The sequence below is a fragment of the Archocentrus centrarchus genome, chromosome 22 (genome assembly GCF_007364275.1).
Source record: "Archocentrus centrarchus isolate MPI-CPG fArcCen1 chromosome 22, fArcCen1, whole genome shotgun sequence".
Classification (NCBI taxonomy): domain Eukaryota; kingdom Metazoa; phylum Chordata; class Actinopteri; order Cichliformes; family Cichlidae; genus Archocentrus; species Archocentrus centrarchus.
In genome coordinates, this window is record NC_044367.1 from 3,024,021 (window position 1) to 3,045,620 (window position 21,600).

Consider the following 21,600-nt stretch of genomic DNA (forward strand, 5'->3'; position numbering starts at 1 on the left):
CTGACATGGAAGCAATAAAGAGGAAGTGGAAGATGGGTAGACTCTAACCAATCAATGAACGCTGCGTCATTTTGCTCATCGTTTTTCTATATGTGGTCTTGTTGTTGAAAATGTTGCACAGATTTAACCTTTAATCTCTTCTTCTTCTTTGACAGCTGACGTTGCGACTGATTTGAACCGGCCCTCATAACGGCCGAACCAAGAAATATTCGCGCAAACGTTGTGGCTCTTACGTGTGCACGCAGCAGAAGTTCATGGCACTTTCATCTGTGTGTTGGTGGGCAGCTCTACTTTTTTTTTACCAAAGTGAAGATATAGGTAAGTGTACTCACTGCATTTGTTAAACACTGAAAATCTGTAAGTGAAGAGAGCGGACATAAGGACGAGAACAGTTTGTTTTAGTATAAAGCTACACCTTCACCTAAAGCACACAACCAGCACATGTTAGTGAGGTGTTTCTTTTCTTTTAAGTGACAGATCGGGGCCAGGTGAAAAGCACTGATGATTGATAAATGCTGTGACATACCTGCTGTCTGCCAACAGCACTCCTTTACAGGCCTGTGCACTGCTGTTTTGCAGGAATGTAGTTAAAGCCATCTACCAGCCCTCCTCTATATGCAAGGCTTTAGAAATCTTTGTGCATACACAACAATTAGATTTCAAATGTTCTTTGTGCACGAATCAGAGCCAGATGAGCTTTAACTGACTTCAACACCAGCTCCTGAAATCTCATAAAATTTAAAGAAAAGAAAATGACCCAGATTACTATATTGTCGATTCCAGCAATGTGGCACTTTCACCACCACAAAATACATTATTATGCAATGGCACAAGTTTTTAAGTTTGTATAAACTATTGCTGCAAAAATTGTTGCCACATAGCTAAGTCTAGACAATCCTGCCAGTTTCAGCGTCCCATTGGTTTCCTTTTATGCCTCAATAAAAGAGAATAAAAGACTCAGATTGTGGTCATGGTTCAAAGAAATCTGAAATTCCCAGATGTTTTTCTTTTTTCCTCTTTTTTTTTTTTGTCTTAAGAAGATATTGTCGTTTAATTTTGGACTCTGTCAGATTTCCCTTTGCATTTTAAGCTCATTTTCTCACTGTTTTGCACAAATTCTTTTGCAGCATAGAGCGACGAGGTGCAAGCTCAAGCAAATCAGTAGCATCGAAACAGTTGATAGAGTGCACATTATGTCACAGTAGATGTGTTCATTGTGTGTTTAAACAGTGATTAAAGAATAAGTGCTGAGCAAAGCGTGTGTGCACACCTGTTTGGAGGGTGATGAGGTAATCTACCTTCACTGAAAGATTGTAAATCAAATCTTTCTAAAGTCAGTCATCAAGGCACTCTGTATGCTTGCTTTCACCCAGGCTTTACAAACAGGTCTGACAGGCAATGCGAGTCTCTCCTCCACCTTCACCTCTCCTCCCACGCTGCTGCGCTTGCTATACTGCAATCCAGTGGACAAGCCCAGTTCAGTGCGTAAAAATGAGAAACCCGGGGCAGAGTTCCGCCTCTCCACCCTCCCACTCAGTCATTAAAACAGCCACATGCAGCCAGCAGTAAGAGAGAAAAACTATCTCGCTCCCATCAGATGAAGGCAACACATTCTCGGATGTGTTCATGTGATGGGAATCGGCAGCAGCTGAAAAGATACCACATTGAAGCACAACTGAATTGTGAGGCAAGGCAGTACCATTGTGTGTAGACATGAATATTTTGACTATTAAACTTGATTAAGTTGCAACACACCACAAACACAGATTTCCACCCCTCCCCCAGCTTTTTGGTCACCCCTGCCTACAGCTGTGCCAGCTTAAATGTACACACACACACACACACACACACACACACACACACACACACACACACACACACACACACACACACACACACACACACACACACACAGATGCGTATTCTCCATCTCTGCTCTCAAATGCATCTTTCTTTCAAGCTCCTGGTTGTAGCAGAGGCTTTTTGATGTCTGTAAAAAACTGAGGGAGGGCCTATGAAAAAAATAGCAGGCTAAAAATAGTCTTTGGATGAGACACGGACAGAAAATAGCCTTTCATCTGTCTTTGCAGCATGAATTTTTTTTTTTTTGCTCTCATGCTCTTCGGCAGACACAGAGAAGGAAACCTTGAAAATTTGCATGATGGACGATTCTTAGTGCAGGTTAAATTAATTAAATTAAAGCATTTGCAGCTGGACAGAATCTCTGATTCCCCCCCCCCCCCCCCCCCCCCCCCCCAACAATTTTTTTCCCTTGCAGCTGCAAAATTACTGTATTTTGTCAAAACTGTGTTGTTGGAGATTATATTTTTCATTTAAACTGACAATCTCATTATCTGCCTCATTCCAAGAACAATTTTTAAAAAGTACTCATTCTGTTTTGGATTAAACAAAGCAGCAACTTATGGATCTGAAAACATTGCAGTTCATCAAATGGCCATTATAGGTTGCATCCAGTTTTTGGATACAGCCTGTTAACTAAGCTTGCTAGTGTAAAAGCACAAACACTCCACCCAACAAATAACATGGGGGCCCAACTTTATCATTTACCAGGACAGTAAAGTTGAAGCTTTAAAATGCAGAGTGCAAAACCAGTGAGTGATGTCACAGTGGCTGTTTTTGTATAAAACTGTAATTTGATTTGGGGACTGTTAGCTTCTGAGCCCCGTCTCTCAAACTGCATTTTCAGAGGGAAACACAGAGACTGCAGTTTTGCTGTATGTGACCCTAATTTCTAAGAAGGTTCACCTTCTGTGGTCTTTTTTTTTTTTAAATCACTAAAATGTGTGCAAATCTGTGCAGCTCAAAAGCGTGCATTTAAATAGACAGCATTTCACAGTGTGTTTAGCCCAGCTGTTGATACTGCAGAATAAAAGGTAAAGTGGACCTTAAAGTCTAAACTGTTTCTGCACTTGATTCTGGTCTATTTTCCACACTGATAACGACTTGAAATGATTTTGGTGCTTCTTATGAAACTGATTTCTCCTCCCATTACTGCACAAAATTGCAGCCTGTGAAAGATACTCACGCTGACTCAGGAGGAAAGATCCACAGTCTCATTATAGCTATTTAAATACTAGATTATTGAAATATTTTCTTAGCTCAACTGTAGTGGTGGCCAAGCTACATCACCTATGTTGTCACCAGTGATGAGTCAGTTCTATCAAAGAGCCAAATAGTTTTACTTTGTTAGTCTTGTCTGCCTTGTATTTAGTTTACTTCCTGGTCCTGTCTCGTTTAATTATTCCCAGCGGTGTCTCCACCTGTTCTCTTGTTATCCTGTGTCTGTATTTAAGTCCTCAGTCTGTGTCAGTTCTTTGTCGCGTCCTCATCATTGTAGCCGTTATCACTGATTCTCCTGCTGTGTGCCTTTTAGTTCATGTCACGTCATAGTTCATGTTATGAGTTCTTAGTTTGTTGGCTCCTGACCAACCCTGCTTTATGTTGTTGCTTGCCAAATAGAGCCAAAGCTTGAATCCAGCTCTCACCTCTGATTCCTGCATTAGGGTCGTCTGCCTCGCCTGCCGAAGCAAGTACACGACACTTTCTCAATAAAGCCATGTTCCCATAGCTTATCATCCTCACTGCTGGGCCTCCACCTCTCTGTTTCACTTCTCTGTCACTGTATAAGCAGCAACCTCAGGTGAACACACACTACCCAGATGCCTCAGTGCTGGTAACAATGTAGCAATGGTGTAGCATGATCAGAGCGCTGCCAAGATGAAACTCAGATGCTCTGATAATATGAAACTTTGAGGAGAGACAGCCGAGTTTATATAACCTCAATAGTAGAACTTATCCACTGTTTTGGCTGTGTGCCCACCATGGTGTTCAGTACATGTTTGTGTAGTGAAATGTATAGTCTGCTGTCTGCTGTGTGTCCTCTGAACTGAGCGTAGAGTCCTTTTGAATTTCCATCAGCTGTGGAGAAAAAACACTCAATCCTGTCACTTTAGTACAAGTAAATGACTCACAGTGGGAAATGCCTGCAGTACAAGAAAAAAATACAGCGCAGCATGCATTCAAACGAGTATAGGTAAGTCAAAGAGGGGAAGCAATGTGAAAGAATGGAGGGACAGAAGAATGCAAGGAGGGAAAGGAGCAGAGAAGATGAACAGGCTCCCGGAGCAGGAGGCAAGAAAGTAAAGAAAGAAGTTTTGGAAATTTTGAAGATAACGATAACCATTAAAATTATAACAAATTAATAATGTATCTGAGGATGGTTAGAAGTAAAAGAAGCAGAGGGAAGATAGGAAAGGAAAAGAAAAGAGGAATAAGGAGAGCAAGAAATTTACCCAGAAAAAGAGTGATGGAAGGATACATGGGAAAGGGTTGGTGTAAAGATAAATCTTAATACTGACAAAAGGATGGAAAGAAAGAAAGAAGAGTGCTACATGGTAATAAAATAATGAACAATTTGATTTTGAGGTTTGTTTAACTCGCAGTTCTAGTTCCTGCTGTATTTCGGCTGCTGTGTGTGTGTTTCTCTGTAATCCAAACATAGATCAGTGTGTCTACCATCTCCACCTTGATTCACTAAAGATCAGTAAAGCTTTTTGTCACACTGTCTGGCTGGCAGCATTGCAGCTGGCAAACTTTGAGCCACTCTACAGCTGATACACAGCAGGCAGGGGTTATTTTTTTCTCTATACTCTCTGTTTCTTGCCAAGCACTTACAACCGCCTATTTAACCGAGACATCTCTTGACGTTCCCGTCTAACAATTGGATAACGTTACTTTCTTTGATCAGACTGAAATGTTTAAATCTGTGGTGGAAAAAAAAAAAAAAGACTACATAGCAAGATGTAGAAGAAGATGTCTTCCTGGAAATGATTCCCATTTATCTGATTCTGCTTTCTTTTTTCCTCATTCCTACAAATCTCAACACATACAGTATCTTGCTGTGCAGCTACGGTGAGAAACTTGTGCTCCGTGTCACGTTTGCGCTCTGGCCTCACACAGGGCATCCTCTGTTGTTTGATTTTGCCTGAGAGTTTGGTTTAAATATAAGTAAATATGTGAGGCGCAGCACTTCTTTTGTTGGCACCTTGTAAACAGCAGATTTTCTCCGAATTTTCTTGGACTAGAGGTAGAAATTAAGCAAGCTGCTTTTTGACTCTAAGAGGTTTTTTGGGTGAGTAGAAATGCAAACACAGCTGAGGACTTGCTTTGTTTCCTCTGTTGACTCTCTGTTTTACACCTCAGCTCATAATTAGAGCAGAAGGGAGGTAAAGCCGAATTTGGAAATGGAGACATGCGGAGTGTGCCAAGGCCCTGACGTGGAACAACCAGACCACTGTACGCTGGAATAACAGAGAGATTTATCATCTCAGTGCTTTTGTGCCAAACTAGCTTTGAATAGCAATCATCAAGGAACTTATTTTAATTTATTCAGAGGACTATCTTGATTCACCTAAGAACATTTCCAACCTCACTCCTTCAGCTCCAGGAAGCTCCATTGTCACACAGAAATAATTAAACTCCAGTTATAAATCATAAATTTGGCATCAAAATATGTAAATGATGCATTATGTGTTTCCATTTGGATTAAAATTAAGAAACACACAAACTAAATCTTTATTCATTTTTCTGCATATGCTTTCATGAGGGAGGGGAGTGAGGGGGGGAGCAGTGCTGACAGGACAAGTTTCCCCACCACTGTAAAAGATTTATTTCACAGAATTTGCTTTAAAGATATGCAATGCAGTTTATGATCAATAAACATATTAGCTTAAACTCACCTAACAGAGTCTAAAACAATATTATAATAACTGAGTTCAAAAGGTTTATTTGATAAGAAATACTTTATCTAATCACTGGGAAATTGCTGTGCAAAATAGTATAAAATAATACAAAGCAAAATAACTCAGAAATGAAAAAAAAAAAAAAATCCATGAAAAAAGGAGATAAATTAACTAGAAAATAGCAAAGATCTCAAATCAGAATCAAAAGATTACACAATAAGTAGCTTAATAAGTAAAATATAATATTGATGTGGGTATTGTGGGATGAGGCAGTGGAGTTGAATCATATGTTAGAGAAGTTCTTCAGCTACATGTGGTGCAGTGGTGCAGAGGGTGATCAGGATCCATTTAGGATCCATAAATGGTTCTAATGTTCGAGTCAGGAGGAATCCAGTGTGTTGACTCAAGCTAATTCACTGGTCAACAAAAAAACCTTTTTGTCTGCTACCTGAGGGAAAAAAAAGACACAGATACCAAAATCAATCATATGAGGAATCTCAAACTAATACAGTTAGTCTGCCTAAACAGTTCAAACGTGTGACAAACGCTTGCTCTTGTGCTTCGCAGAAGTTTCACGCTGTAGAAACCAGCAGCAGTCACCCTTCATGTTTGTGTTATAGTGCCCCTGGTACCTGGTCTCCATTTCAGAGATATCTTAATGGAACCTTTCACCACGATCATCGCTCACATCACCCAAACTGGGTGGAAAGAAGTCAAGATGAGAGTGAAGGAAGGTAATCTTAAGTGACATTCTGCAACCCATGTTTGAATGATACGAGCATGTCGTAAACTAGTTCTTCATAGTTTGTGGCTTTGTGGTTGCCCAAGAAATTCTGTACCACCTGATTCCCACACTCTTAGTTCAGGGGGTCTGAGCTTAGCTGGAAAGCCTTTGTCTCTAATAAGACTTGGGGTCCATCAAAGATCCCAGCTTTAAGCGTGGCATCACTTTGGACGGCCCCAGAAACACTATTCCATCACTTGATGTAGCACTAAAACCTTGTTTTGATCTATTGAGAGATCAAAGCAGTCACTATAAGAAATTGCACATTTCTGGCATTGTTGATCATCAATATTGGCAGTTAAACTTTAGTTGATTGAATTTTAATGACCATATTTGGATTCAGCACCCCCAAATCACCCAAATTATTGTTAAATTAGAAAATCTTAGCACACTCTACATTTGCGTGAGAAGTGTCAGTCCAGCAATACATTAGTTAAATACTGACATGTGCATAACGCAAGAACCTGACGTGCTAGAGAAATTCTGATTATGGATTTGGAATCAGCATACCTGATTTTATCAGGTATTTTTCTCCAGGTAGCAAAATCATTGTTGACCAGTGATTTCAGCAACATCACTGATGGAAGAAAATTCTCTCAGCAAGTAATATTCCACAGTCAGCAGTTCAATATCTGGGCCACAGAAAGATTCCTTCACAGCAACATGTCTATGATTACACCATTTTACAATCACAACTAGTGCAGTCCCTCCACATTTCTTCTTACCATTCAGATTAATGTCCCTGTCCACCCTAAGGCCCCGTTTCCACTGGAAACGGTGGGTTTTTGCTAAGAGGGTTTTACCTGAATAACACCACAGTGCCTCAGCTTATAAGGCATGAGCAGGTCTTGATGTAATTAGGACCAAGGCCATATAAGATTTAAAAACATTAAAATCAATTTTGTAACCAACAGGTAATCAGTGTACTGTAGCAAAGCTAAGAATGATATCATGTTGTCTCTCTGAACTTGTCTGGCAGACGAGTTTTGAACGCGTTGGACCTGAGGTTAGCGTTTTGGCTGAGCCCCAAAGGAATTATAATAATCCAGACGTGACAGGACAAAAGGATGGATGATTTTTTTTTTTTTCCAAGGTACACTTGTGATAATAAAAAAAAATTAATGCATTATTCTAAGCTAAAGAAGCATGATTTCACTTCCTTTGATATTTGTACAGACAGACACCGTTAAGCTCTCCAGCTGTCAGTAACTTAAACATTGATATTTGCTCTGAGCTGAAGCAGGTGTCACAGTTATTGAAAATTTCAGCTTACAATACAATCGATATACAGTGCAATGAAAACAGCCACAGATAACAAATATAACCTGAGTACATACAAAATGCATTTTTTTAACAATGATTTAATTTATTAAGAGAAAAAGTTATCCAGACCTACCTCGCCCCATGTGAAAAAGTAATTGTCGTCTCTTGCTAATCATAAATTAACTGTGATTAACCACATTTTTTGTGAAAGCTGACTTTAATTTCAGTAGCCACACCCTGGCCTGGTTACTGCCAGACATGTAGAATCAAGAAATCACTTAAACAGAACCTGTCTGACAGAGTGAAGACTAAAAGATCTCAAAAAGCAACACACCTACATTTAAAGACCTGCAGGCCTTGTCTCGTTAAGGTCAGTGTTCATGATTCTACAATAAGACAGAGACGGGGCAAAAATGGCCTCCAAGGTGAAAACTGCTGCTGAGCAAAAGAACACAACGGCTCGTCTCACATTTGCACATACGAGAAAATATTCTGTGGACTGACAAAAGTTGAACTTTATGGAAGGTTTGAGTCCCATTACATCTGGCGTAAAACTAAAATAGCACTTAATTAAAAACAAAAAAGAGACATCATACCAACAGTCAAACATGGTGGTGGTTGTGTGGTCGTCTGGGGCTTGAATTGCTGCTTCAGGACCTGCATGACTTGCCAAGAGTGGCACAATCAGGTATTAACTTTTGGGGGCAATTACTCTTTTCACATAGGGCCAGGAAGGCTTTTTTCATTATTAAACAAAAATTGTCATTTAAAATCAGTATTCTGTATTTACTCGAGTTATCATCTAATATTTAAAAGATCTGATGATCTGACACATGCAAGTGTGACAAATACGCAAAAACAAATGAAGAAATCAGGAGGCGAGCAAATACTCTTTCACAGCACTGTACAATTAGTATTCAACCATATCCTTACATATTATTAGACCCATGGGAGTAAAACTGTATCTGTAATATTCAGAGAAAGTGACAATCCAAGTCTTCATCGCACAGACCACAAACCCCTCGCAGCACTCCAATGTGATTCTGGGAGCACAGTGATGTTGTGGTTTACTCTTTTCAGATTTTAGATGCACTTCTCTGAGCAAACACCCAGGAGCTCAGACTCAAGCTGGCTGTTTTGCAACCTCACCAACAAGTTCTCCACTCTCACAGTGGCAAAAACACCAACCCATAGAGCGAAAATGACTTGCAGCGCAGTGGTGTTCAGGAGAGGTGTAATGGGAGTGACTGTGCCAAGCAGGTGGACTGGCTGACTTCGATACCTTCTTCTCCAAAATGCTCCCATTACTGAGGCCATTACGACCAGCAGAGGAGAGACAATACAAACTGTGTGCTGGAGCCCCGCTGAGCCTCAGGAGAGTGTTCACCTCACCTCACACTGTGCCTCAAACCTGCCGGTCTCATTTCACTTTGAGGTGTGGGTGCTCATGGCAATTTGTGGTTATAAGGGAGTCGCTACATGCATACACTCACATTGACTGTTCCCTGCATTCTGGGATTTGGTCGCACAACCATTTGCTTGCCAATGAGTTCATGTGCTGAAGCTTGCTCTGAAATATGCTGGGAAAATACGACAATGTTCAAAATTATTTTGTGAAATTAAAAAAGTAGCTGGTGGTTGTATTATACTGTTGCAGATGAAGTTCAGCTAATGACACAGGCAAAGACATTTCAGACAAAGTCCTACTGGCTGCAATAATTATGGCAAATAGTTAATAGGCTGTGCTTATTATGACAGGGGAAAAGGAGGAAATTCAGATAAATCAGTTAACTATAAGTTTTTTGTTAGCCTGGACTGATTGGAAATAATATAAATGACGTAAATGAAAAATTTCCACAGACAATATTGACCGAGGAAACTGTCCTATCAGCACTGACCTCTGAGGAAATAAAGTGTATTAACAAGCTGCCATGTTAGCTGTGTAGCAGCATTGTTTTTAATACACATAAACGGTCTCGTAAAAAAGTGGCATGGTTTGCAACTAGTCATGAAACAGAAGTGAATGATACAAGCTCCAGCAAGCCAAAGAGCTTTCCAGCCATTCCAGCCAGATTACTGGCCTTTTTGCATTGTGTCTGCTTGAGACCGCTGGTCTGGTTTCACATACACATTTAGGAACATTTTTTCTTTGAATAAAACTTTTTCTACTTTCCAGTCCCAGCATTCATCTCACAGCCTCTGTGAGTCATCTAGTGTCTCACTGGAGTGGTCACAACCCCCTTGCTGAGAACTGCTGATATACAGTGCAGCACGTTTGTGTGACAACACCAGGACGAACTGCAACAGTTGCCCATGTGTGCCTGGGCCAGCAGCGCAGGGCAGAAAGCAGCACTGAGTGTGAAGTGACCTCAGTGATATAGCCCCCCCGCCCCCCCCCAATTGTGCTGCATCGTTGTCTGGCCCGAAACTCCAGTGTTAATGATTAGTCCTGCTGCTTTTGTGCACCTCTTACAGACAAAGCTGGTGCAAGTCAATTGCTCGCACAGGCACTGTGCTGCAAGCCCAAAGAGAAAACAATCACTGCTACGGCTACTTGGGGTTATCAGGGAAAATATGCACCGTGATAACACTGGCTAAAGAATGTAATGGGCAAAAGGAAGGAAAAAAACAGAGGATTTATTTAGGCTTTCAGTTTTTTTTCTGGGCCTGTCAGTCTTTGGATAATCAAATTAAACTCTGAGGATTCAGTGTTGTTGTTTAATTTTTAACTCCATTTTAAATAAAAATCCCTCACCTTTCATCTCCTGCTGATCTATTCCCTGGGGCGGGGGAGTATGTGTGTGAATATATGTGTTTGTGTGAGTTCATTAGAAGTTAGGGTGTTGTGGGGGAGCTGGGAGGAGTTTTGTTTGTGTGTGTGTGTGTGTGTGTGTGTGTGTGTGTGTGCGCAGAGGTCATTTGGTCAGTTTGCCCATCAGTACTTGAGCTGTCTGACTGAGCATTCTCACCATCTGTATGACCTCTCCTCCTGACCGGCTGGCTTTTGTTCCCGAGCTTGCCTCCCTCCCACCAACGTTTCTCACAGAGCGCTGTGGTGCGAAGGGTCACCGAGACTGGCCTTCATCATTAGTCTGCACTCGTCTTCTTCATCAACATCAATGAGGACCACTTGCTGTTTCACCGTTTGACTTTCCCATGAGGTTGGGCACTGATGTAGCATCACCTGTATGTATTATGTATATAGGAAAAGGAACACAGGCAAACACAGGAGCTCTCTTTGTCCCCATATTGAGCTGAATTCTTGTATCAAAGTTGCTATGGGGGGGGACTGTTATTAAAAGTATCCAAACATACCCAAATACATATACATATATATATATATATATATATATATGTATATAGTCTTTGTAATTTAGATCCATTCCCAAAAGCCTTAAATCTTACATATATGTTGCAAGGTGCGCTTCTGACATATATTATCACAAATCATGCTGAGGAGCCCACCTCTGCTGAACAAACACAGATGAAAAACAGTGGCACACTCCCCAAGCCTCCTCACAGTCACTTAGCAGAGGTCTGCTCCGCTTTATGGTGTCATAAAGTTGCCTTCTCAAAACACAGTTTAAGAGATGTCAGTAATTGGCGTGTTGTTTAACGCAGAGTCGGGTGCTATCACCTCTGTCCTGACAGTGGTAATTAGCCCAAAGGCTGCAGTATATGGCAGATTAAATGGGTGGTTAATGGTAATTTGCTCTTCACTCAGCACACTTTGGGTGTGACTGGTCAAACATTTGCATTGGCTGGTCTCAATCTTACAATGTCTGAAAGGCAGTTTTGACAGAAAAGTACATGACTTGCGGTTTTAACAGTGTAGCAGTTAGGAGTAGTTAGGTGAATGACAGAAATGTTATTCAACAGCAATAAACTAACAAGGACAGGAAAAATTCCAATTCAGGGTCTCAGGGGGGCTGGAGCCTATCCCAGCTGCTGTGGGGTGAGAGGCAGAGAACACCCTGGACAGGTCACCAGCCTGTCACAGCGCTAACACACAGAGACAGACAACCATGTACACTCGCATTCACACCTACAGCCAATTTAGATTCACCAGTTAACCTAACCCCACTAACTGCATGTCTTTGGACTGTGGGAGGAAGCCGGAGTACCCGGAGGGAACCAATGCAGATGGCGGATTTGAACCCAGGACCTTCTTGCTGTGAGGCCACAGCATTATTAACAGTTGCCACTGTACTGTCCTACTACTGGATATTTTTTTTACTACTAACATGACCTGTGGAGATGTTGCATGTAGCTGAGCAGTCAGTGAGAAAAGCAAAAAAAAAAAGTGATGCCATTTGCTGAAATGCATCAGACAGTCATCAATGTTAATTATTAGCGTTTAAACACTGACTGCAGCAGAAGGCCCCAAAACTTGGGTGTTGCCTGCTCGTGAGCAGACTGGCCGGTGTTTTCCCCAGAGTGCATTTTACTTAGCGTCCCACCTGTTTTTACAGGGGGAGTTTCTACATCTGTTATATTCAGGACTTTAGCTGGACAATATATGAATTCAAAATACTTGTGATCCAAAGTACTTTGGAGCTACAACTTTTTTTTTTCTTTTCTTTTCTTTTCTTTTGTGTTTGTTTTTGATACATAGAAGCCCAAATAACTCTTATAGATAACTAAAATGACATGTAGAGTCAGAATTTATTGATTTATTCCAAAGACGTCTCAGAGCCATCTACTGGTGCTTCTGTTGTACCCCAACGCCACACTGAGTCAGACAAAATTTTGGGCTCACGCAGCAGCTCAGGATTCTCAAGTTTGAAAGTTAGGGATGGGAGGCGCTTGGACCATCCATCACTGGCTGCCTCCAGCGGACCCGGAGGGGCGGCGCGCCGAAATCTGATCGCCCTTCCCCCGCTGCTGCTGTTTGTCCCAGCGGCGCGAAGGCTGGCAAAGGAGGACTTGTGAGACTGAAGAGTGGAGATGAGCGTCACACAATGGTACACGCGATGGTTCAGCCTTCAAAATAAAGGCCTAATCTGTAATTGCCTTATTGAATGTGACTCCCTTGATGACTCAATTGAGTCCACCAGGCTGATTTAATTGAGCGCCGATTTACTACTAACGGTAACTAACTGTGTTTCACTTATTGGTCTGCCTATATAATTGATGTTATACTATTGATTCGACTCTATTGTTTTATAATTTTTAAGACATTTTAAAAATGATTTTCTTTAATAATTAACCACATTACAATTTTTAAATCATAAACTACATTTATTCACATAATAAATTAACAAACCCTTATTTTAAAATTACTGTAGCAAATTAAATAATACAATATAACCATTACCGTATAACAGATATCATCTTAAGCTGACTGATAGCACTGCTGAATGCTTTTTGTTTGCTTGCTTCTTTTCTTACTTCTTACCTTTACTCCATTTTCGTGGTGCTACATTTCGCAGTGAGTACCAGCCTTCAGAAAAGCACGCGTCATTGGGTCCGAGCCAAAGATTTTATTTTGAAAGTAAAACATGGAACTCCTCCTGTTTCCCAGCCGTTCACACTTGACTGCAGCACCTTGCAACTCCTACTTCACAGACAGCAAGAGGAGGAGAGCCACCACTCTGAGTTGGTTGATCTGAAGCGACGAAACACACCAAACTGGCATCTGCGCTGGAGAGACGCACGGAACCGCGTTCACTGCGCCCCGTCCGCCTCGTCCACTCTGCTCCTCGTAGGACAGGATGAACGAAATTTGGAGGACTGGACACTTTGGACAACGCGGACAGCAGCTCGTAGTGGAGAACGGGATTTAGCAGAGAAGTTGGCTTTCGCAGCGGCTGTGCCCGAGTCGAAGACTCTCGCCGTCAAGTGGTGAGGGGGGATTTCTGACTCTTTTTTTCCACTGTCGAAAAACTGTTCTCGAATCGCTGGGACCTGAGGATGTTAAAGTAGTTGTGTGGGTTTTTGTGAAGTTTGCTGTGGAGAATAAAGGCTGAGTTTCACCCAATGAATGCTTGGTGGCATCTAAAATCTGAAGGCTGATATTTTCTGTCAAAACTGGATACTTTGGGTAATTATTATTATTATTATTATTATTATTATTATTATTATTATTATTATTATATAAGCTGGTTATGTAGACTCAGATACATGGGTTTCACAGCTTCACTTCCTTGTAGATGCGGACAGGTTGGAGCTTTGAGTGTTTTAGCATTAAGTAGCCGCGTTGCGCTGAAGGGTGCTGCGTACAGTGTGAGTCGAGGACCAGCCCCGCGGCTGTGCCACTGCACAGGTGGCGTGGAGGTCCGTGCGCAATTGGCGCGTCCTGGCCGGTGTCAGCAGACACTGGAGGACTCAGCAATCTGTGCGCAAATCTATCTCCTGGGTTTGGAGCAGGAGCGCAAGCGGCTTCTGTTATAGCTCATAAAGGTTTGTGTCTGTTGCTGAAATCGCGCACGCTGTTTAAAAATAAAAACATATTTTGGGTTGGAAAATGTGCGTGCGTTTCCCAGAAGTTGATTGATTTTTAGTGGAAAAATGCTTCAAAGCATTTTCTTCATATCCAAAGTCTCGAGGCTCTGACGTCCTTTCCAGTTTTTAAATATTTACAGAAAAATCCATGAATGAGGGGAAAGTATGTGAAACTCGGGGGGTGGTATTTAAGAAAGGAAAGCTAAATGAAATTACGCACGGTTATCCTCCCACAAGGGAAGATTTATGACAATAAGCGCTTGATTCGTTTGAGGTGAGTTCGCTTTCCATTCATAATGAATCAAACCTATCTACGCAGGTTTTAATTATTAAAAAAAAAAAAAAAAAGGGTTGTCATCCCATGCTCTTTAGGATGATCGCACAATTTCTCCTCACTGCAACAGTGACGTCTTCTCAGGTTTGGCGCTGAAATATGAATTGCACATCTCTTTCACAGAGCCGCACTCCCTGAAGCCTCTGATCATCTCTGAAGTTAGAATTTCCCCCTCCCTTTCAGTGAATGAACTGTGCGGTTCTCTCCTCTCAGCAGCAGATCAGTCATCCCCGTTTCAAACACATGCGCATCAATGGGATTCAGATGGTGATTTCTGGCCACTCAGCTCGGCTTTGACTCCCACCATGTCGAGTCGCAACCGAAGAAAATTGCCAGATTATAGCGTCCTGCGAGAAGGGGGCTGAAATGAGATTTGGGCTCTATTGCTTTAGTCTATTAAATTTTGCAGTCATAAACAAGCGTGCCGCTGATAATAGTTGTGCTAATGCGCCAAATTAATTGTATCTATCGACCCGAGAAATAATGCGTGCCATTTTGCTGCGTTTTCAATCAGAGGCGAGCCTCAGACACTTTTGGTTCCAAATGAGACTCTGATTGCCTCTTTTCATTAGTGAAATTGGCCTGAGACCATCACTCTGCTTCTAGTTTAGGGCCTCTACTTTTTCTTTTTGTTTATAAATAAAACGGTCCATTAATCTGCTTCAGCTTGTCTAATTTGACAGAAAACATAATTTCTCTCATGCACAAATTCTAATTTGCTGTCATATTCCAATTATAAAAATAAAAACCTTATGTGACCTTATCTAAGTTTTACAAAATGCCTCTGATTTTTAATTTGGAACTTGACCAGGCTTCATTTCAAATAAATATGTAGCAGTCCTATGTATCCACAAGAATTCATATTCAAAAGACAGTTTACAGCAACATGAAAGGACTTCATAGTCTTTCTTTTCTCCCTGTATTTAGGGTCCTAATGTGTCTGAGGCTGTTAAAGCTGAGTTTATACTAACCTTATTGTAACATTTTAATATGCCATAGTGTTTGCTTTCAGCACTTTATGCAGTTTTTATTATAATTTCAAAGGGGATTGAAGTATCCACCTGTATCTTCTGCTTCCTTCAGAGGCGAATGCAGGGTGTTCTGATCTTTTTACGCGTGCAGACTGAGACACATGACAAGACACCACTCATCTGAGTGTCAGCCCGAGGTGAGCTGAGCCCAGCGCTTTACACCTGGAGTCACCCCTGAACCTCTGACAGCTCTGAAGTACAGAGCTCTCTTCTGCCTCTCAGCTGATCGATATCTCTTCTCACCTGAGGGTTTGTTTGAGTGAGTGCTCTGAAGAGACGGTGGCTCTGCGATAAAGGCAGGGAGAAGTTGTGAAGGGACAAGCAAAAGAGAGATAGTGGGTGTGAGACATGGATAAAAAGAAGAAATGCGAAAGAAAAGAGTTGAAGTAGAGAAAAATGTGTCTGAAATCCCAAAAAACCCTCTAATCTCCTTTTTCCCTATGAACACAAAGTGGTTCAGGCGCCAGCCGCTGATTATCCACCTTAATTATTAAAGATTACTGACACTCCACAGAGGTGTGACTAGCATGTGACTTCCATGCATTGCTTCTCACTAAAGGATCGGGGGATGACAGGGATTTGAACCCGGGTTGAAGCACTGTTCTGCCTCTGAGCTATTACAATGTGAAGATAGTTCTGCATGATTAATGCTCATGTATTATTCACTGCTGTAGTTGTGTTTCCCTGTCATGCTTTAAGAAAATATTAGCATGAAAATTTGCGGCTTTGAACTCGTCCCTGGGTCTCAGGGATCCATGTTACCTCTTCTTCTTTTCAGCTATTTGAGGCTGTTAAGTGAAATCAAAGCATTTCTCACTGGTCGTGCATGAGGAGTTCATTTCCATTGATCAGGGCGTCTTCTTTGCTGCTTTTTTTTTTTTTTTTTAGGATATCGGGTTAATGTTATGTTAAGAAGGGGCATGCATTAACTGCTGCTCTGTCATTTATTTCATTTTAAACTCTGTTATGCTGCAGCACTTTGCTGCTCTTCAAATTCAAAGATTCACCGTGGACTCGAGCTCAGTCTAAACCACCACCTGACACCAGATTAGTCAATGCTGCTATTGTCTCTGACTTTCTTCACACATGGTTTGAGAGGCTGTCATGCTACTTGTCTAAACAGATCTACACATTGACAAGAACCTATTCTGAAACCCTGTCAGCTCCCAAGTGTGATGCCCTGTAAAAAAGCTACTATCTTTGTTATGTGTGTGTGTGTGTGTGTGTGTGTGTGTTTCTGTGGCTGCCAGAGAAAACAAAAGTTTAGATTTAGAGAGTCCTGTAATCAGCCACCTCCACGGCCGGAGAGCAAAGGCCTTATCGTGCTGTATAAACAAACCGCAGCAGCGTGTAGGCATCTTATGTTGTAAGAAGGTGAGGATGGGCTGAGACGGGAGTAGAAGAACTCTTGGCAGTTCATAAGGAGAACATTAAAGGCTGCAGTTTGCTAAAGAGTAAAAGGTGCTGTGGCACTGTTTAAATTAGGACTGTGTGTGTGTGTGTGTGTGCTGCTTTATTTATCCATGTGGGTCTCGTGAAGTGTCCCTAGTTGGTGTTTTCTGTGCTGAAGACTGATAACGTGCAAATGCAGCCTCGCAGTTGTGCTAAGCAAGGAGTGGGTCACAGGTCCTCCAAGGGAAAGAAAAACAGTACTGTTAAGTCTTAAGACAACACAACCTTTCTTTGGACTGTGTGTCCGTGTACAATACACCTCTGTGTGTGCAAGTGAAGCTCATGCTGTAATGTTAGCATGTGTATTCAATGAACTTCTGTGTGTGTGTCAAGGTGGACGTCCCACAGCCAAAGGTATTCTGAAGATTCACAGACCCGCTGATGTTTAAGTTAATAGTGGTTCCATGTGTGTTTATGTGCGCTCATGTGGGGAGATTTGTGTTTTACTTTGCTGGGCAACTCACTCTGAACTTTTCCCGTGAACCTCGGTGCATTCCAGCTTTTCCTAGCTCAGGAAAACTAAGGGCAGAACTCTGCTGTCCCTTTCCATAGCCACCGTGCTTCCTTCTAACTCCTGTGCGCTGCTGGGCACTCTGGGGAACCCATATTGTAGATTTTGACACCAATCATTGTGCAGGAAGACTAGTAAATCCAAGACAGTCAGATCCAAAAGCAAGTTTCTCAAGTAGAAGAGAGTTCCGGGGAAAGACCGACAGGCTGTTTCACTTTGTAATAATGAGATTTTTTTCTCCCCTCAACGAATCCTGTTGTAGCAAAGTTAATTGATTGATTGTTGAACTTGTAATCTGAGCTCACGGTATGATACTGAAGTTTTTATTTTGAGGCGTTCCAATATCAGAATTTCTGTTTTCCCATCTTAAGAATCAGGTGCTCAGAGAAAGCTTCTGAGAAAAACTGCGAAGAGGGATTTCCGCCCTAATCCTGGAAATCTGTGTGGAATGTCAGGTCAAAACACGACAGCATATGCACACACCCCGGGGCATTTCTTTGCATTGTGTTCAACGTACACATTTTTTTTTTAAATTTCACACTGTGTGGATTTCTTTTCTTAGTGCATGTTCTCGCTCATAACCTGTTGATAGACTTCCAGACTTCCCTCTTTCTCGTTCAGCTTTGACTGATTCTTTCTCATGTTTGCTGGTTGTTTCAGGTCAGTGACGGGGAGTTGTTGGACGGATTCTTGCGGCATCCGTAGCCGCCCTTCTGCTGGACAGTATGCAAACGGAGGATGTTGTCTAAGTTGGAGTCGGGCCTCACTGCTCTGCATCTCACCTCTTCGTCCAGAGGAATGACTGCTCTGTGGTGCTCACTCTGGCTTTCTTTCCTCCTTCCTCTCTGCGTCGTTCCAGCCAGGCTGCCCACTGCTCAGCCCACAGGTAGGAGACAACACCAAACCCCGGCCAAGCACTTACATACTGCTGAGACCATATTATTAATTGTCCCAGGTCTGCTTAAGTCATTAGGAAAACTTTTGCAACGTTTTTGTGTCAACAATTTTGTGTCACAAACCTTTTATATCATAATTGTAGAAGTTTATATGATTAACTGAAAATGCCAAACTCTGAGTGGTCCCAGCCCCTTTTTTTTGAATTGTGTTTGAATATCTCCCTCAGAACACAGCTCAGAATAATCCACATGTTGGCTTTATGTTGAGAAAGGATCATTAAAGGGTGCTTGCAAGAAAGGCCGTGTTTAGCTCTTTGTTCTTCTCGTCTCTCACTCATTGCTTTATTTTTCCATACAGACGTGCTTAGAGAGACACTAATTTTTTTCTGTGTTCGTCACTTCAAATAATGGCATTTAAAAGGCACATTTATTGTTTATGCGAATTGAGTCCTCGTTTTATTTTTTATGACTTTTTTTCCAAGGAGGATTTAATTGGCCTCTTCTCGGTTCGCCGAGCTTAGTGAGATTTTCCCTCTTTGTTCTCGAGGCAGAGAAATACCCAAAGATCAATCCAAAATAAACTTTGACTGTGTTTGCTTTAATCTCTCCATATTGCTAAAAAAAAAAAAGACCTAACACAGCAGAGTAATCTTTTTCTTAGGGGTTAGCCAACACTTTTTTTTCTCTCCCCTCCCTCTTTTTTTTTTCCTTTTTATGTGAGAGTTATTTAAAATGAGTCTTTGACACTCTTTACACGGTACAGTGCATTAAGAAAGACGAGGAGCCGGGTGCTTTCTGGAGAGGGTCCAGCTGTCTTACGCAAGCTGAGACACTCTGTGCGTGCGTGTGCGCGCAAGATCGTGGAATTACAGCTTTTTTAACTGTTGCTTTTGTGTGTACAGTTTATTTTGGCTGCCAGCCAAATAACTGAGGTCAGAACAGGGATGTAGACTTTGAAATTCAAGACTTGGACGTAAGTCACAGGAGTGGAGACTTGCATTTGCAGGACTTAATCTGCTGAACAATGATAGTGAACACAGCTTTGGAAGATAAATGCTAAACAGCCACGTTACCCTCAGCATCCAGTGACTTAAAATAGACTTGCATCTTGATGTGGACTTGCGACGCAAGTCTGAAAAACCTGTCTCAGGCTGATCTGAAAGCCCTCTCCGTGTGTGACTTCCAAAAAAAAAAAAATAATAAATTACCTCTCCTCCTTCTGCCCCCCCTTGCCCTTTCTCATGTAAAAGGCCTGATGTAAGGATAGACATTGTGTGATTCTGTCCGCCTGATTACCTTCCCTGCTGGGAGCCGTCACAGCCTCTCACGGTTGGGATCATCCAAAATGCTGAGTGTGTTTTTTTTCTCCCCTCCGGGTGGCGGGTGTTCAGACTGTGATCTCCATGTACCTTCAGCCAAATACAATCGGAGCACACAGCTCTGAGGAGGATACTGTTTCAACTTCCTAATGTTTGTCGTGTTAGGGTGTGATGATTCATCAGATGTCACCCTCGCATTGTTATGTTGCCCATTTATGTACATCCACATGTAAATTTCATTCCTGTTTCATGGTGTGTTGCATGGCAACCTTATTTATTCAGGCCTTTGGACTGTCATAGTGCCTAATGATCACCACCCCCCACCCCCCATAATAATAGACATGGTGTGCTCTGTGGTTTTAGAGTGGCTGATTAGCTCAACAGATTAAGTGGTGGGTTGGCAATGCTGTGGTCATGAGTGTGAGACACACGTGTGTTTTTATGTCCCTTTACAATCATGTGTTTTTTGTTGAACATATAGACAATGAAGCTAAATCTCTAAACTTTCAGATTGTCTGGTGGGTTTGTATGTAAAGGATCGTCTTCTTCTAAATGTCCTTTCAGAAATCTGAAAAGACTTTTTTTTTCTCCACATTTCAACCAAATCTCAAAGTTGAGATGTCTTCTAAAGTTGTCTTTTTGATGTCTTTCAATTTAGTTCAATTTTATTTCACAGTCACAAGAAAAAACCCTGTGAGCATGCACCTAGAGACAGTGGGAAGGAAAAACTCCGTCACAGCCGTCACAGCCCAGCTTTCAGCTGCTTTTTTTGGGCTAAAATAAAGACTGACTGACCAGCCCAGAAACAACGTACATGGACATCTGATGCTTAGTGGGTGGCGTCTTCCTTTCTTATGATAGAAGCCCCTTCACGACACTTAGGCTGAGAGTTTCAAGTAGATGTTCTATTGTGATCTAGATGTTATTTCTGAGATTTGTTACACCCAATTAGACAGTTGTTTTTTGTCATGAAAGTGTTGCTGTATGTAGCCTCAGGTTGCCCCTCAGTCATAGTGGAAACAGAGGCTTTTTTTTACTGTATGTAACAAAAACAGTGAGGGGCTCATCACTCTTTACTTGCACAAATGATAGCGCACCTTAGCCAGTGTAGAGTCAAAGAAGCTTACATCTCCTGGTGCATCATTTGGGTAAGAATATTCAGAAAGAGAACTCCATGATATTTCATTCAATTACAGTGGCACATTGATTGACACATTAATTATACTGATACAGGCACATCTTTAATTTATGCATCATGAATTATAAATTATTATGAAAATGCACAAATGTAATAGATTTTTAAAAAGTAATTAATACCTTTAGAATTAAGTAATTTTGCATACTGATGCTAAAATTCTTACATGTCTACAATTTACCGCTATTCAGTTGTCGCTGCTCCTCGTAGGCATCTCCGCCCTACGTCTCGTGTCCCCTGTGGCTCTCCGGCCTCCAGCAGAGATCCCCACATCCACAGATGGATGAGCAGTAGGGGTAAAATGACTGTCGTTTACTGGCAGATGGCACAATTTCCCCTCAGCAACCACAACACTGGGCTGCAGAGTTGTCACTTAGGTTTTGTGTTTTCTGTGTGTAGCACTGCTCGTGAGTTTGTGTATGCGACTGTGTGGGGAGCGTGTGGATTAATGTTTGTCAGGATCAGCAGGTGCTGAGTACATATATGCCCTTGAAAGTTTACAGCTGGCCTCTAAATTTGAATTCAGAGTAACTGGGAGCAAGTTGCACGAGTCTTTTTAGCATGTTTAAACTGCGTAGTTGTTTTGGTTCAGCTGTGGTGGAGCTATGC

The 21,600-nt window shown here is 41.7% G+C and overlaps 1 protein-coding gene across 3 annotated transcripts in view; it reads left to right on the forward strand.

Annotated features, from left to right (window-relative positions):
* The first annotated feature begins 228 nt into the window (after window positions 1–228).
* The window catches only part of fgfr3 (fibroblast growth factor receptor 3), a 77,062-nt gene continuing 55,690 nt past the window's right edge, over window positions 229–21,600 (forward strand). For all 3 annotated transcript variants that reach the window (XM_030718662.1, XM_030718663.1, XM_030718664.1), the window contains exons 1-3: window positions 229–318; window positions 13,378–13,653; window positions 18,242–18,467. In XM_030718662.1, coding sequence (XP_030574522.1) covers window positions 18,320–18,467 — 148 coding nt within the window. In that variant the 5' untranslated portion in view covers window positions 229–318; window positions 13,378–13,653; window positions 18,242–18,319. The remainder of the gene's footprint in view (window positions 319–13,377; window positions 13,654–18,241; window positions 18,468–21,600) is intronic.